This window comes from Carcharhinus amblyrhynchos, chromosome 10 (assembly GCF_965287045.1).
Source record: "Carcharhinus amblyrhynchos chromosome 10, sCarAmb.v2.hapA, whole genome shotgun sequence".
Taxonomy (NCBI): Eukaryota; Metazoa; Chordata; class Chondrichthyes; order Carcharhiniformes; family Carcharhinidae; genus Carcharhinus; species Carcharhinus amblyrhynchos.
This window is the reverse complement of record NC_137333.1, coordinates 105,841,351-105,859,082: the sequence shown is the minus strand read 5'-3', so window position 1 is coordinate 105,859,082 and position 17,732 is coordinate 105,841,351. Positions and strand designations below refer to the sequence as shown.

Below are 17,732 nucleotides of genomic sequence, written 5' to 3'. Positions count from 1 at the left end.
TGCTAACGTTATACTCCATCTGCCAGGTCCTCGCCCACTCGCTCAGCCTATTCAGATCCCTCTGCAGACTTTCCACACCCTCTGCGCAATGTGCTTTTCCACTCATCTTCGTGTCATCAGCAAATTTCATCACCCTACACTCAGCCCCCTCCTCCAGATCATCTATATAAATGGTAAATAGCTGAGGCCCCAGCACCGATCCCTGCGGCACTCCACTAGTCACCAACCACCAATCAGAATAGCACCCATTGATACCAACTCTCTGCCTCCTATTAGACAACTAATCCTCTATCCACGCTAACACCTTACCCCCAACTCTGTGCACCCTAACCTTTTGCAGCAACCTTTTGTGAGGCACCTTATCAAACACGGGTGTCACTCGCTGCCCTGGACTGGGCACCATACAATTCCCCTGACGTCACTGACAGGAGCAGTAAGTGACAGCTCATCAACCAGCGCCAGGAAAATACAAACTGAAAATAAAGTAACGAAGGAAGTCATGTGGTTTATGACGAGGTAAGGAAGTGATTTTGTAAAGATATAAACACACAGCCTGACAGACATGATCGGAGATCTGACATCAACTGTGCAAAGCTCCACAATTCAGGCAATTGCCAATGACGGCCGAGAACTTCAGGAAGCGCTGGACTGGTGAGGATTCGCACTTTTCTCTCTATGATTAAAAATGGTAGAAAGCATAAAAATATTAAACTTGATAGATAAATATTGGACAGGTTCTGGTAAATACTCTCCTGCCACCGTTTATCATCTACTGAAATCACTTTTGTTAGGATGACAATCATAAACCATTACCCAGGACTGGAAGGTTAGGAACCTACCGATCCAGATTTGAGGTAATTGACTCAAAAACGAGAGGGGAGAACGTTCTGTTTTATGCAGCGAGTTGTCGTGATCTAGAAGACACTGCCTGAAAGGGCAGAGGAAGCAGAATCAATAGGAACTTTCCAAAGGAGAAACATTCAGAAAATGTTATTCTGTGGGGTCACAGGTGAGAGAGCAGGATTAGTTTTTGATTTGATATAATTTGAGTTGATTGATTATTGTCACACGTATTAGTATACAGCGAAAAGTATTGTTTCTTGCATGCTATACAGACAAAACATACTGTGCATAGAGAAGGAAACAAGAGGGTGCAGAATGTAGTGTTACAGTCATAGCTAGGGTATAGAAGAAAGATCAACTTAGTGCAAGTTGGCCCATTCAAAAATCTGACAGCATAGAACATAGAACACTACAGCACAAACAGGCCCTTCGGCCCACGAGTTGCGCCGATCACATCAACACCTATCTATAACCCCCAATCCCATAAAACCCCATATACTCATCCAGAAGTCTTTTAAAAGACCCCAGCGAGTTCGCCTCCACCACCACTGATGGCAGCCGATTCCACTCACTCACCACCCTCTGAGTGAAAAACTTACCCCTAACATCACTTCTGTACTTTCCTCCCCGCACCTTAAATCTGTGTCCTCTCGTAGCGACCATTTCAACCCGGGGAAATAGCCTCTGAGAATCCACTCTATCTATTCCTCTCAACATTTTATAAACTTCTATCAGGTCGCCTCTCAACCTTCGTCTCTCCAGGGAAAAGAGACCCAGCTCCCTCAGCCTAACTTCATAAGGCATGCCTCCCAGTCCAGGCAACATCCTTGTAAATCTCCTCTGTACCCTTTCAATAGCTTCTACGTCTTTCCTATAGTGAGGCGACCAGAACTGCGCACAGTACTCCAAATGAGGCCTGACAAGGGTCTTATAAAGCAGCAGGGAAGAAGCTGTTCTTGAGTCGGTTGGTACGTGACTTCAGACTTTTGTATCTTTTTCCTGAAGGAAGAAGGTGGAAGAGAGAATGTCCAGAGGACATGGGGTCCTTAATTATGCAGGCTGCTTTTCCGAGGCAGCAGGGAGTGTAGACAAAGTCAACAGATGGGAGGCTGGTTTGCGTGATGGATTGGATTATACTCACAACCTTTTGTAGTTCCTTGCGGTCTTGGGCAGAGCAGGAGCCCAGACCAAGCTGTGATACAAACAAGAAGAATGCTTTCTATGGCGCATCTGTAGAAGTTGGAAAGGTCTGTCATGTTGCTGGATCAGCACAATGGGCCAAATGGAATATTGTAGCACAGAAGGAGTTCATTCAGTTCATCTCGTCTTCTCGGGCTGTTTGGTAAAACAATCCATTTTCTCCCATTCCTGCCAAGTTGCTGAATCTGAATTCCAAATTTTGTTTGAAACAATTCTGATTATCAGTCTGAAACGTTAAATCTGTTTCTCTCTCCACAGACACTGCCAGAGCTGCTGAGTGTTTCCGGCGCTTTTTGTTTTTACATTAATTTGTTTCTCTGCTTTCTGCCCTTCACCTAGTGCAAGTTTTCTCCTTAATATTGAAAATGTAATGTTTCCAAACAGTAAGTTGAACATCTTAAAGAGTAGCTGTTCCTTGGAATTCCATAGCGCACGGATACTTTACACCCACCTGGGCAGGAAGATGGGACATTCCCTTAACGTCTGATCCAAAAAAATGGCATCTTTGACGGCGCGGAGGGAGCGCTGACCCCCCGACGGTGCAGCGCTCCCTCAGGACTGCATTGGAGTGTCATCCTTGATTTCTTTAGTGCCGACGTCCTGGATTGGGACTTGAACCCTTGTGTCTTGGAAACAAGGATGTGATTAACTGAGTCAATGAGTTAAAACTGAACAATAAGTGTTTTTTAAAAAAAATATTCTAGGCTATTTTCTTGAAATTCTGTTTGTTCTTTTATTTCAGGGCAGGGTACAGTGTGGTCTGTCGCAATGCCCTTGTTGATGTTGTGCAGCGGATCCGTGACTGCTCAATTTTCAGGAGATGAAAACAAAAATCCAAGTGAGTTTATTGAGCTGGAAACTCCCCAGTATGAAACCCATTGCTTGGCTGATGGTTAGCTTGAAAATCACTGCTCTATTCTGCTGTGGTGAGGTGAGCTGAGCTGTAGCAGGGAGCAGACAGGGTGGAGAATAGATTTATATCCAAATATAGGAGGAAAAGAGCTTTACTGCATCGAGCTAGCGCCGCATTCATAATGGATGGAGGATCCCGATTCCCTTCCCCCACTGCTCCACAACCATCTCATCTCCTGGGACAAGCAAAAACATCCAACGGAAATGAGGGAAAAAGGGAATCCCTGAAATTACCTGTCAGCTTCCAGCCCCACTCCCAACAGCCAACCAAAACAAGTCCCACAAGTCCCACTTTGTACAGGCTGTGGATCTGCTGGCAGCACCCAGGCTTCTGAATCACAAGTTCTGGGTTCAAATTCCACTCCAGGACCTGAACACAAAGATCAAGGCTGACTCTCCAGTACAGAGCAGAGGGAGGGTGCTGCTGGAGGTGCTGTGATTCCAATGAGACCTAAAGCTGTGATCCCGTCTCCCTGTGCAGGTGGATGTGGAAGAATTAGTTTGAAAGAGGGCAGGCGAATTCTGCCCAGTGCCGGTTTATATTTATCCTTCAGTCGACATCCCAAAAGCAGATTAGAGTCATAGAGGTTTACTGCATGAAAACGGGCCCTTCAGTCCAACTTGTCCAGGTCACCCAATTTTTAAACACTTAAGCTAGTCCCAATTGCCCACATTTGGCCCATATCCCTCTAGATAGTTACATGAGTAAGATGTGTATAAACACTTTTCAAAAGACAAAGTTGTACCCACCTCTACTACTACCTCTGGCAGCTTGTTCCAGACACTCACCACCCTCTGGGTGAAAAAATTGCCCCTCTGAACACTTCTGTATCTCTCCCCTCTCACCTTAAACCTACGCTGCCCCCTAGCTTTAGACTCCCCTGCCTTTGGGAAAAGATATTGACTATCCAGTGATCTATGCCCCTCATTATTTTATAGACCTCTATAAGACCTCAGCCTCACTTCAGGGAAAAAATCCCAGTTTATCCAGATTAATGGCTCATTAACATACTGCTCTTTATGGGATCTTGCTGCATTTCCTACATTGGAACAGTTTAAAGTTTTTATTTAGTAGTCACAAGTAGGCTTACGTTCACACTGCAATGAAGTTACTGTGAAAACCCCCTAGTTGCCACACTTCTGCGCCTGTTCGGGTACACTGAGGGAGAATTTAGCACGGCCAGTATATGTAACCTTTTGGATTGTGGGAGGAAACCGGAACACCCAGAGGGAAAAGCACACAGACGTGGGGAGAATGTGCAGACTCTGCACAGACAGTGACCTAAGCCTGGAATTGAACCCGGGACCCTGGCACAGTAAGGCAGCAGTGCTACCCCACCGTGCCACCCAGCTGATCCCAGCTTTTTATTCCAAAGCAAATTGTCAAACTTCCCCAGCAGGATTTGAACTCGTTTTCTGGGTGACCAGTCTGGTACTGGAAACACAACACTCTTCTAGCCTGCTCCAAGCTATTTATCTTTGCCCCTCATGTGGTGAATTGGGGAAATACCCCACAGTTTGATTGGCAGCAGCTCTCACCCTCAAACCAGTGAGAAGCTGAGGGTGGGTGTATTGTCCTGAGAGAGGGGCACTGGAGTAAAAGGGCTAAATTACAAAGAATCCTATTGTGTAAGAGAATCCAAAGGTTATCGGGTAGGTTGGGGGATGTGGAATTCGCAATATAATCTGATCACCCATGATCTTATTGAATGGTGGACTAGGCTTGAGGGGCCAAATGGCCTCCTCCTGCTCCTAATTCATATATTCGGATGTTACAAAGGGACAGAACTTTAAAATTAGGAGCCAGAACTGTAACCGGGAGAGGGGGGGGAGTCAGGAAGTATTTCCTCACACAAAAGGGAGTGAGAATCTGACCCCCCTCTGCCCACACCCACCCACTCCGCCCTGAGGCTGGGCCTCCAGTGGAGATTTCAAAATTAGATCCTTTAGTTAGGCAAAGATAGGAAGCAAGGTGATTGGACAGAGGTGAAATGCGGATCAGCAATGATCTAATTGAATGGCAGTACAGGTTCGATGGGCTGAATGGCCTCCTCTTGTTGTGCTGCTTTGCAATATGTAGACTGTGTGGTGTTCAGGCCCCTGTTATCTCTCGGTCATGTTGAAATGATTTGATTCTGTCTTCACAGGGTTTGCAGGAAGTGCTCCCCCAGCAATCATCGTACCAACTGACACACGGGTCAGAGCTGAGCTGGGTAAGTACATCCTTCATTTGTCCACAAGCCAATGGTGTGTAAACTGTTGATGCAATTGATAATGTCACTGTCGGACAGAGTGAGAGACACTGGCTGTGTGGCCAGATTGTGCTGAGCTACACTTGTAGTTTCAGATGTGACCCCAGACTGACGCACACAGTTCAGCACTGAGGGAGTTCCACACTGTCAGAGGGTCATTGCATTGTTCCCTCGGCACTGGTCCTCTGACAGTGCGGCGCTCCCTCAGTAATGCACTGGGATCGTCAGCCTTGTTTATAAGATTGAAGACTATGGAACTTGAATCTGAAACTTCCTGTCTCTAGGAAGAGAGTTGGACCCACTGGGGCACAGTGAAACACCTCGAACCTGAATCCTGATTATGATCAACGTTACCCCTGAACTGTTGCGGCATTTACAAACTCTATCTTTATCTTCACACAGGAAAGTCACTGCAACTGACCTGTAGGGCTCTCACTAGCAGCTCAGACAAATACTCCACAATCATTTACTGGCTGGCCAATCAGCAATTCATCGAGGACCTGTTCCAGGATGGCAGGGTGAAAGAAGGGAAGGAAGAGTAAGTTCACACTTTTGAAAACAATCCAGGGTTAAGATCCCCAGGTCACCCCCTCCTTTACCTACTGTCCAATCCACCCCCCCCCCCCTCCTTTACCTACTGTCCAATCCCCCCCCACAATCACACAGCGATGCGGATCAGATATTGAAGAATGAGCTGTAAACCTTCAGGACAAAGCGGAGGTGGCAGCAGACCGGGAGCAGGTTGGGGAGACGATCTGCGCCAGGATTGGGCCATGGCAGTGACAACAGACAGATCAGAGGCACATTAGGCAAAAATAGGTCAGGTGACCAGAAGGAGCATCTTAAAGTGAGGAGAGAGAGAGACAGAGGTTCCGGGGGGGAATTCCAGACCTAACATAGAAAAACAGAAACTAGAAGCAGGAGGTGGCCATTCAGCCCTTCGAGCCTGCCCTGCTATTCATTTTGATTGTGGCTGATCATTGAATTCAATATCCTGATTCCACCCCCCCCCCCCCCCCCAATATTCTTTGATCCCTTTAGCTCCAAGAGTATATCTAATTTCTTCTTGCAATCACACGACATTTTGGCCTCAACTACTTTCTGTGGGATTGAATTCCACACATTCACCACCCTCTGGGTGAAGAAATTTCTCCTCAACTCAGTTCTAAAAGGTTTACCCCTTCAAACTATGACCCCTAGTTCTGGACTCCCCCACCATCGGGAACGTTCTTTCTGAATCTCCCCTGTCTACCCCTGTTTAGAATTTTATAAGTTTCTATGAGATCCCCTCTCACTCTTCTAAACTCCAGTGAATATAATCTTAACCGACTTAGTCTCCCCTCACATGACAGATCTGCCATCCCAGGAATCAGCCTGGTAAACCTTTGCTGGATTCCCTCTGTAGCAAGGACATCCTTCCCCAGATAAAGACACCAAAATGCACACAATATTCCAGGTGTGGCCTCACCAACACCCTGTACAATTGCACAAAACATCCCTATCCCTATACCCAAATCCCCTCGCTATGAAGGCCAACATACCATTTGGCTTCTTTACTGCCTGCTGTACCTGCGCGCTTACTTTCAGCAATGGAGGCATGAGGGCTCCAGGTCTCGCTGAGTATCCACTTCTCTCAATTTACACCCATTCAAATAATAATCTGTCTTCCTATTATTGTTACCAAAGTGTAAACCTCACATTTATCCACATTATACTGCATCTGCCATGCAGATACCCACACACTCAGCCTGTCCAATTCACTCTGAAACATCTCTGCATCCTCCTCACAGCTCATCCTCACACCCAACTTTGTATCATCTGCAAATTTGGAGATAATACAGTCAGTTCCCTCGTCCAAATCATTAATATATTAATGTGAACAGTTGGGGTCCCAGCACAGATCCCGGCAGAATCCCACTAGTCACTGACTACCAATCAGAAAAAGACCCATTTATGCCAACTCTTTGCTTCCTATCTGCTAACCAACTTTCTATCTGTCTCGAGACATTATCTGCAATCCCATATGCTTTAACTTTACTGTATGTGAGACTTGCCAAAAGCCTTCTGAAAGTCTAAATAAACCACATCCACTGGTTCTCCTCGATCAAGTCTACTAGGTACATCCTCAAAGAATTCCAATAGAATTGTCAAGAATGATTTCCCTTTTATAAATCCATGCTGACTTTGTCTGATTATCCCACTGCCTTCCAAATGCCGAGTTATGAAATCCTTGATAATGGGCTCCAGCAGCCTCCCCAGTACCAACGTTAGGCTCACTGCTCTGTAGTTTCCTGATTTCTCTCCACCCCTCTTTTTTGAATATTGGGCTTACATTAGCTACTCTCTGGAGGAACTATTTCAGAGTCCAAAGAATTTTGGATAACCACCAATGGATCTACTATTTCTAGGGCCATTTCCTTAAGTACTCTGGGATGAAGATCATCAGGACCTGAAGATTTATCCACCTTCAATCCCATCAATTTCCCCAAAACCACTTTTCTGCCAATGCTGATTTCCTACAGCTCCTCACTAAAACTTGTTTCTCTCAGCACTTCTGGTACATTGCTTCAGTCTTCACAAAGGGAGACATGAATAAAGTATAAATTTAATTCTGCGGCCGTTTCTTTATTCCCCATTATGAATTCTCCTGTCTTTGACTGTAAGGGCCTACATTTGTTTTTGTCAATCTTTTTCTCTTTATATACCTATGGAAACTTTTACAGTCAGTTTTTATGTTCCCAGCTAGCTGACTTTCATATTCTATTTTTCCCTTCTTAATCAATCCCTGGGTCGTCCATTGAATTTTAAGCTGCTCCTGATCCTCAGGCCTATTGCTTTTTCTCGCCAATTTGTATGCTTCTTCCTTGAATCTGATACTATCTCTAATTTCCCTTGTAAGTCATGGTTTGATCACAATTCCCTTACCACTCTTGAGCCAAACAGAATAAACAACTTCTGGAATTCCCCACTGTCTTTTCTTCCAATAACTTTTCCCAGTCCATCCTGGCCAATTCATGCCTCCGTACCATCATAGTTCCCTCTGTTGAGATTCAGGACCCTGGTCTCAGAATCAACCTTAAGGCCTCGGCAGCTGACGATACAGCCCGCAGTAGCGGAATGGTTAAAATTGAGGGGCCAGTGTGGGAGGAGCTGAGAGAAATGAGGATTGTGGATATGGAAGATGTTAGAGGGAAAGAGGTGAGACCTTGAGAGATAGTTGTACATGAGGCTCATGACAATGATTATATATTTGTCATGAGAAGTGAGAATTGAGGTAAACATCCTCCTCAGGGATCAGTAAGGCATTCTCTGCAATTGATCTTGAAGACAGTAAGAAGTCTCACAACACCAGGTGACTTCTTACTGTGTTTACCCCAGTCCAACACTGGCATCTCCACATCATTGAGCTTGAAGGACAGGAACCAGTTGGTCAGCCAGTATTTCCAATGGAAATCACCATGTCCCATTTTATCCATCCCCAATAGGTTCCTGACTGATAAAGGGAAAACTGTAATTCAGAAGCATCTGAAGTTCACCAAGGTCACACCAGAAGATTTTAAGACTAACTTTGTGTGTGTTGTGATGAGTCTCACTGGGAGCTCAGAGATGAGCATCACTTTAGGTAAGTGAACAGCAGGTGGCGGCATTGCTGCACAATCAGGAGCAGCTTCACGGTGAGGGCTGAGTTACCAACCAAAAAACCTGCATCTCGACAGCATCTTCCAAGCACCTCAGTGTGTCCTGAACTGCTTTTAAACCAATGAACAATACTTACTGATCTAATTTAGGGAAATGTGGGATCATTAAAGTTAAATTTTATTTATTAGTGTCACAAGTAGCCTTACATTAACACTGCAATGAAGTTACTCTGAAAATCCCCTAGTTGCCACACTCCATCACCTGTTAGGGTACACTGAGGGAGAATTTAACAACAACAGTGTGGCGCTCCCTCAGCACCGACCCCCTGAGGGCGCGGCGCTCCCTCGGCACCGACCCCCTGAGGGCGCGGCGCTCCCTCTGCACCGACCCCCTGACGGCGCGGCGCTCCCTCGGCACCGACCCTCTGACGGCGCGGCTCTGAATGGGATGGACATGTTCAACTGAAGTATCAAAGCCAAATGCAACAATGAACATCTGGTTTGAACGTGCCAGAGCTGATGTCCACATTCCAAGTTGTTTAAGTTTTATTTTCCCCACCTCAGTTCCTGCCATCCTGACTGATGGGTCAATGTGAGGGAGGGAGAGGTGACAGTAACAGTGTTGTACTGCAACTGGTAATAACTGAATAAAAACCTCATGGTTTAAAGTTCTCTCTCTCTCTCCTTGTTATTAAATTACAGTGAGAAAGATCTCATTCTCGCAGATTGGGCGACGCAGATGAAACTGGTAAGAATTCTAGTTTTCATTGAACTCTGACTCGGATGTTGATTGTCAAATGTATTGACACAGTGAAAAGTATTGTTTCTTGTACACTATACAAAGCATACCATTCATAGAGTACAGAGGCAAGAAGGAAAGGAGAGAGTGCAGAATGTAATGTTACAGTTATAGCTAGGGTGTAGAGAAAGATCAAGTTAATGCAAGGTAAATCTATTCAAAAGTCTGACAGCAGCAGGGAGGAAGCTGTCCTTGAGTTGGTTGGTGCGTGACCTCAGACTTTTGTATCTTTTTCCCAATTAAAGAAAGTGGAAGAGAGAATGTCTGGGTGGGTGGGATCCTTAATTATGCTGGCTGCTTTGCAGAGGCAGCGGGAAGTGTAGACAGAGTCAATGAATGGGAGGCTGGTTTGCGTAATGGGCAGCCAGATATGCTGAGTATTTCCGACTCTTCCTGGTTTTATTTCAGGTTTCCAGTATCCACATTTTCATGGTCATTGTTTCTGGGACTAGATTTCAATTTCAGATTTTTAAAATTGAATTGAATGATGTGGTGGGATTTGAACCCATGCCCCAGACCATTCACCCAGGCCCCTGGATTACTAGACCAGTGACATTACCACTGTGCCACTGCCTCATACTGTGCTTGTCTTGAGATGAACTAAATCTCTCTGCACTGTGACTAAACATTTACTTTCCCACTGTGCTGCTGAATCCCAAATCTGTGCCCGTCTTTCCTGCTGCTCCACACTGGCATCCCTCCAACCAGGGTTCAGCCCGTCACAGCAGTGAAGCATAGAAACATAGAAAAACTACAGCATAATACAGGCCCTTCAGCCCACAAAGTGTCAAACGTATCCCTACCTTACAGATTACTAGGCTCACCTATAACCCTTCTCTATCTTACTAAGTTCCATGTACTTATTTAAAAGTCTCCTAAAAGACGCTATCGAATCTGCCTCCACCATCATTGCCTACAGCCCATTCCACGCACCCACCACTCTGTGAAAAACTTACCCAACATCTCCTCTGTATCTACTCCCCAGCGTCTTAAACCTGTCTCCTCTTGTGGCAGCCACTTCAGCCCTGGGGAAAAGCCTCTGACTATCCACTCAATCAATACCTCTCAACATCTTATACACCTCTATCAGGTCACCCCTCATCCTTCCTCTCTCCAAGAAGAAAAGGCTCCCTCAACCTATCCTCCTAAGACATGCTCCCCAATCCAGGCAACATCCTTGTAAGTCTCCTCTGCACCCTTTTCATAGCTTCCACATCCTTCCTGTAATGAGGCGACCAGAACTGAGCACAGTACTCCAAGTGGGGTCTGACCAGGGTCCTATAAAGCTGCAACATTATCTCTCGACTCCTAAACTCAATTCCTCGATTGAGGAAGGTCAGTACACCATACGCCTTCTTAACCACAGCTTCAACCTGCGCAGCTGCTTTGAGCGTCCTATGACCTCGGGCCCCAAGATCCTTCTGATCTTCCACACTGCCAAGAGTCCAAGCAGTTCAGATCAAAGTCAGACTTAACATCTGAGACAACAGTGAACCGTTTCTCATCAAGGACAGTGCAAACTGACTTAATCGTGAATTGGAAATGGGAAACAGAGAGCGGTGTGTCAGGCTCCAGAGTAAAAGTGGCAAGGGGGTGCAGGGCAGTGGCACAGTGCTGCCTCACAACTCCACGGACCTGGGTTTGATTCCCGGCTCAGGTCACTGTCTGTGTGGTTTGCATGTCCTCCTCGAATCTGTGTGGGTTTCCTCCCACAATCCAAAGATGTGCAGGTTAGGCGGATTGGCCACGCTAAATTGCCCCTTAATATCCAGGGATGAATAGGTTAGAAGGATTAGCAGAGTAAATATGTGAAGTTGTGGGGCTAGGGCCTGGGTAGGATTGTTGTCAGTACAGACTTGATGGGCCGAATGGCCTCCTTCTGAAGCGTAGGGAATTTTAGGATTCTAGGGGGAATGGAATTAATAGGATAATTCCCTCTAATAAGCAAGAAGGGTTGAGTATCCTCTGTGTTTTCAATGAGGTTTTGTTTTATATTTTGCAGCAGCAACACAAATAGAAGTGGGAGATGTATCTGCAAACAAAATTCGGTGCTGTGATGTAACAGGAGACAATCCGGCAAACATGCTAACCTCCTAAAGACTGCGTTCTGCACCAAAGCAAAGAACTACAACAGAAAGATATCCTAAGAACTGACAGCCCTGTAGTGTCAGCTACACAGCTATACTGTCCATGAAAATTAAACACAACTGGTTTGCAGTCTACCTGGACATCTTTTGTTCCATTTTGCTTTTCTCCTCATTTTGAGGCTGTTTGGTGACACATTCCTACCTCTGACCTAGGAGGTTGTGGATTTGAGTCCCACTTTGGAGGCCTGTACACCATAATATAGGCCCAAGCCCCCAGTGCAGTATTGAGGGCATGCTGCACTGTCATAGGCACCAGCTTTCAGCTCAGATCTCCCACAACCGCTATTGGAAAAGCAAAGGAGTTCTCCATCAGATGTCCTGGCTGATAGTTATCCCTTAACTAATGCCATAAATGCACCAAGATGTTGGTTTGTGGATCCTCGCTATGGGCACAGATTTCTGTGTTTCCCAAACAACAATTGTGGCTACATTGCAGATGTATTTCAATGGCTGTTAAATGCTTCAGGATGTCACATAGTTGTGAAAGGCGCTATAGAAATTGAAGTCTTTACACAAGGAAACCAGACTCGTGTGTTTTTATAATAACTTCATTGCTAAGTTAATGCAAACCTACTTGTTATACTAATAAATAAAATCAAGTTTTAACATTCCAACATTAAGATAGTCTATTACATTTGGAACTATTATGTTTGTATGCTCAAAAAAACTTCCAACAAAATAACTTTGGGATTAAAAACACCATCTAATTTTTAAAACAGAACATTACAGCGCAGTACAGGCCCTTCAGTGCTCGATGTTGCACAGACCAATTTTGACGTTTTTAAAAATCAATAAATCATACTATGAATTTGCTATTTCATAAGAATACACCTTGATGATACTATTAAAGTGTCATTTACTGTGCTGAGATTTTTACAGCTGCTATTTAATTATGGTGCAAAAATGTTGCACAGAATTTCGTTTTTGAGGATAACAGATTGATGGAAAGAGGTGAGGTTAATTACATCCCTCTCAGAGGGCCAGCATAGATATGATGGGCCAAATGGCCCCTTCAGAGATGATGTAGAGATGCTGGTGATGGACTGCACAGTAAGAAGTCTCACAACACCAGGTTAAAGTCCAACAGGTTTATTTGGTAACACGAGCTTTTGGAATGTCCCTTCAGGTGAGTGAGGAGTTGTGTTCACAGATATGGGCACAGACTCAATTTACAAGATAAGATTATCTTGAGTTTGTGTCTATTTCTCACCTGAAGGAGCAACACTCAAAGCTTGTGCTATCCAATAAACTTGTTGGACTTTAACCCGGTGTCCTGAAGTCTCTTCAGCGTAACACAGCATGGAAGGAGGATGTATCGGTGTTTTGGAATATTTGATGCCTACGTGGAGAGTGCAGGAAGGGTAAGAGGTGGAGAGGGTACGAGTGCAATAGCAGTGAAAAGTTTTAATATTTCAGTTTCTGATACTGGAGCACAATCCTCTGCACCGCAGGAACAAACTCATTCAGCTACTGGACACGAGTTGCCTCTGTTTGTCAGCCATGTCTCAGTGCAGAGGGGACAGCACTCTGGCAGAGGGTCATCGCCGGGGGAGCGCCGCACTGGCAGAGGGTCATCGCCGGGGGAGCGCCGCACTGGCAGAGGGTCATCGCCGGGGGAGCGCCGCACTGGCAGAGGGTCATCGCCGGGGGAGCGCCGCACTGGCAGAGGGTCATCGCCGGGGGAGCGCCGCACTGGCAGAGGGTCATCGCCGGGGGAGCGCCGCACTGGCAGAGGGTCATCGCCGGGGGAGCGCCGCACTGGCAGAGGGTCATCGCCGGGGGAGCGCCGCACTGGCAGAGGGTCATCGCCGGGGGAGCGCCGCACTGGCAGAGGGTCATCGCCGGGGGAGCGCCGCACTGGCAGAGGGTCATCGCCGGGGGAGCGCCGCACTGGCAGAGGGTCATCGCCAGGGGAGCGCCGCACTGGCAGAGGGTCATCGCCGGGGGAGCGCCGCACTGGCAGAGGGTCATCGCCGGGGGAGCGCCGCACTGGCAGAGGGTCATCGCCGGGGGAGCACCACACTGGCAGAGGGTGTCTTTCAGATGAAGCATTAAACAGAATTTTTACCTGCCGCCTCAGGTGGATTTGACACTATTCCAAAAACAGGCTCCTTCTCCCTGGTTGTTTTCTGGGGCAGTGATAACCATCTTGATGCCTGGTCCTCCACTTATCCTGAATTGGAAAATTTCATCAAGTTCCATTTTCTTCTTAAGTTTCATGTCGTCCATTCCAGACTCCTCACTTCCTCATCTCTCTGCTCTTCGTTTCTGAAGATAAGCCACCAACTCCCACAATTACCTCGGTTACATTTCCACACACTATTGGTTCATTCTTCCTCCAGAAGCCCTTTTCTGATTATTTTCTGCCACCCCCAATTTGTTACCATCAAAAGCATCGTCCCTGCCAGCATTCCCCCACTCCCCACGACACCCTGGTTTAATCAACCCAAATGCGCAGTTTCTTTTCCACACAAAGCCAGGAGAAACACCTGCCTTTTTAATTCCTCCTCCTCACCATCCAGGTCCCAAAACATTCCTTCCAGGTGAAGCAGTGATCCACTCATCCTTCTTTCAGCATAGCACACTTAAAAATCACAATTTACAGGATGTGGCTGTCACCAGCTCGACCAGCATTTATTGTTCATCACTAATTGTTTTTATTTATTATTAGTCACATGTAAGACTTACATTCACACAACAAACAAAGTTACTGTGAAATTTCCCCAGTTGCCATACTCTGGTGTATTTTTGGGTCAATGTACCAAACCAGCACGTCTTTCAGACTGTGGGAGGAAACCAGAGAACATAAGAACATAAGAAATAGGAGCAGGAGTAGGCCATCTAGCCCTTCGAGCCTGCCCCCCCATTCAATAAGATCATGGCTGATCTGTCGTGGCTCAGTTCCACATTCCCGCCCTCTCCCCATAACCCTTAATCCCCTCTCTTATCAAAAACCCATCAACCCGCGTCTTAAAAATATTTAGCGAGGTAGCCTCCACCACTTCAACGGGCAGAGAATTCCAGAGATTCACCACCCTTTGAGTGAAGAAGTTCCTCCTCAACTCCGTTCTAAACCGCCCCCCCCCCTTATCTTGAGGCTGTGCCCCCTAGTCCTATTATCCTTTCTGAGCGGGAAGAGTCTCTCCACCTCTATCCTATCCATCCCATTCATCATCTTATACGTCTCAATGAGATCTCCCCTCATTCTTCTAAACTCTAATGAATACAAGCCTAGTTTATTCAGCCTCTCCTCATAGCTCAACCCCCTCAACTCCGGCATCAGCCTAGTAAACCTCCTCTGCACTCCCTCCAAGGCCAAAATATCCTTGCGTAAGTACAGCGCCCAAAACTGCACACAGTACTCCAGCTGCGGCCTCACCAATGCCCTATACAGCCACAGCAAGACCTCCCTACTTTTATATTCAATAGAGCACACAGACAAAACCCACGCAGACACATGCCTGACACTGAGGCAGCAGTACTAACCATGAGTTGCCCTTGAGATGGGTAAGCTGCAGTTCATGTGGTATGAATACACCCACATTGCTGTTAGGGAGGGAATTCCCAGATTTTGAACCAGCAACAGTGAACGGCGATATATTTCCAAGTCTGGGTGTTCAGTGACTTGGAGGGAAACCCCATGCGACGGCGTTCCCAGATACTTACTGCTCTTGTCCTTGATGGTAGTGGTCGTGGTCTTGCAAGGTCTAAGGAACCTTGGTGAGTTGCTGCAGTGCATCTTGTAGGCGGTACACATTGCTGCCACTATTCATTGGGAGCACAGGGAGTGAATGTTTGTAGATAGGGTGCCAACCAAATAAGCTGCTTTGTCCTGGGTAGTATTGAGCGCTGTTGGAGCTGCACTCATTCAGAGAAGTAGAAAGTATCCCATCACGCTCCCGACATGTGCCTTGCAGAAGGTGGACAGGCTCTGGGAAGTCTGGAGATGAGTTACTCGCTGCAAGATTCCTAGCCTTTTGACCTGCTCTGGTAGCCACAGTATTTATATGGCTAATCCAGTTCAGTTTTTGGCCAATGGTAACCCCCTCAGGATGTTGATAATGGGGGATTCAGTGATGGTAATGTCATTGAATGTCAAGATGACATGATTAGATTCTCTATTGTTGGTGATGGTCATTACCTGGCATTTGTGTGACACAAATGTTACTGCCACTTGTCAGCCCAAGCCTGGATATTGTCCAGATCTCATTGCATTTGGACACAGACCGCTTCAGTATCTGAGGAGTCGTGAATAGTGCTGAACATCGTGAACATCCCCACGTCTGACCTTATGATGGAGGGAAGGCCATCGATGAAGCAGCAAATGGTTAGGCCAAGGACACAACCCCAAGGGACAGTGATGTCCCACAGCTGAGATGCCTATACTATATTTGCTGCTCTCAATGTTGTCCCCTCTCCACTGAGGAGTCCAAATGCAGATTGGGAGGCCACTTTTAGAACATCTCCGTTCTAACTACAAGCCATCTTTCGTTTCTTTTCTTGCCCCATCACCATTCCCTTTGACCCTGGGACTGCCATTCAAACTGTCATCTCCCACTCTACCACAGACCTGCCTTTCGTCTTTGCCCTGCCCACTCCTTGCTCAAAACCTATTACATTGCTAATATTCCCAGCTGTAATGAAACGTTAATTCGGTTTTCCTTTCTATAGACACTACCAGACCTGCGTATTTCCAGCATTTTGATTTTATTTGGGAAGGTGCTGTGTGGGACTTTTTTCTCCCCCTTTTTCAGCAAGTCTGCTCCCAGACCCCAGAGACAGCAGAGTAACGGAGAGATTCCAGCTTTTTAAAGGAGTTAACTCCACCCAGTCTGCCTCAGAGTAAATCTGCTGTACTACAGCAACACAGTCCCTTCAAAAACTACAAGCAGAAAGTATGTAACAGATACATTTATTTTATTAAGTGAAGACAACATTTAGGATTACACTGTGCATTCGGTAGGACTGCACTGTAGAGAGAAAAAGAGAGTCTAAACACCTTGTATAAAAAAATTAATATTTTTAAAAGCCTGCTTTAGAGAGAGCGAATAGTACATCATTTCAGATAGTGATAAAAATCACCGCGAACCCAGTCAATGTCCCACTGTCTGCAGACAGATGATGGGACCACCAGGAAACTGCTCCAGTGACCACCGACCGCACCTCACACAACCTAAACACACAGTGGGGTCACTGGAACCTGACAGATTCTCTATCAGTACAAGTGCTCGATAGATCCTGCTTATGCTGGCTGTCGTCAATATATGAAGAGGGCACTGGAAACGAAATTTAAACGGGGAGGAGGTATCTCTGGGTCAGGCTGACTGGGAGGAGGGGGAAAGGCAGGTGCATGCTTTGTGCCAAATTTTTCCATGTCTTGGTTTGCACTGCCTTCTTCACCCAGAGCGCCTGCAGGGTCACCTTGCTTTCACACAGGACCTGGACGGAGTTTGTGGCAGATTTGCCTGAATGGCGGTCAGCCAGCAGCAAGACACGCTTCAGAAACTTATTTATAAAAAGTGCATCTCCATAGTGACCATGGGCTCACATGGGCGGGGGGGAAAATGCACATTGGGATTCTGGGAGTCTCTGGCACTCACTCCCACTCAACCTGATACAAAGGCAGATCCAGTTGGAAAATCTCTTGAGGCACGGAGTGGAGACACTAAATACACGCATGCACTCGGGTAACACACTCAGCCATAAACACCTGCCGCTAACTGCGGCTTTGAGTTTCATTCCAACTTCTCTGCAAAGCAATCAAATATGGAACACCACACAGCCAGATGGACACACACACCACACCGCCACCCCCAACACACACACACCCCGACGCATATACTCCCCTCTCCCCCCCCACCACACACAAACACAAACAACCCCCCTGCCACACAGACCTTGGTGTTCACCAGTGCAGAGATCCTCAACAGTTTAAGTGTAA

General features: G+C 46.4%; 1 protein-coding gene across 1 annotated transcript; it reads left to right on the top strand.

Annotated features, from left to right (window-relative positions):
- Positions 1–261: 261 nt before the first annotated feature.
- LOC145349258 (interleukin-1 receptor type 2-like) lies at positions 262–9,863 on the top strand. Its single transcript, XM_080197752.1, has 6 exons — positions 262–651; positions 2,786–2,881; positions 5,103–5,168; positions 5,610–5,745; positions 8,693–8,829; positions 9,548–9,863. Exons 1-6 carry the CDS (start codon positions 618–620, stop codon positions 9,586–9,588), a joined length of 510 nt encoding a protein of 169 aa, XP_080053878.1. The 5' UTR covers positions 262–617; the 3' UTR covers positions 9,589–9,863.
- The last annotated feature ends 7,869 nt before the right edge of the window (positions 9,864–17,732 follow it).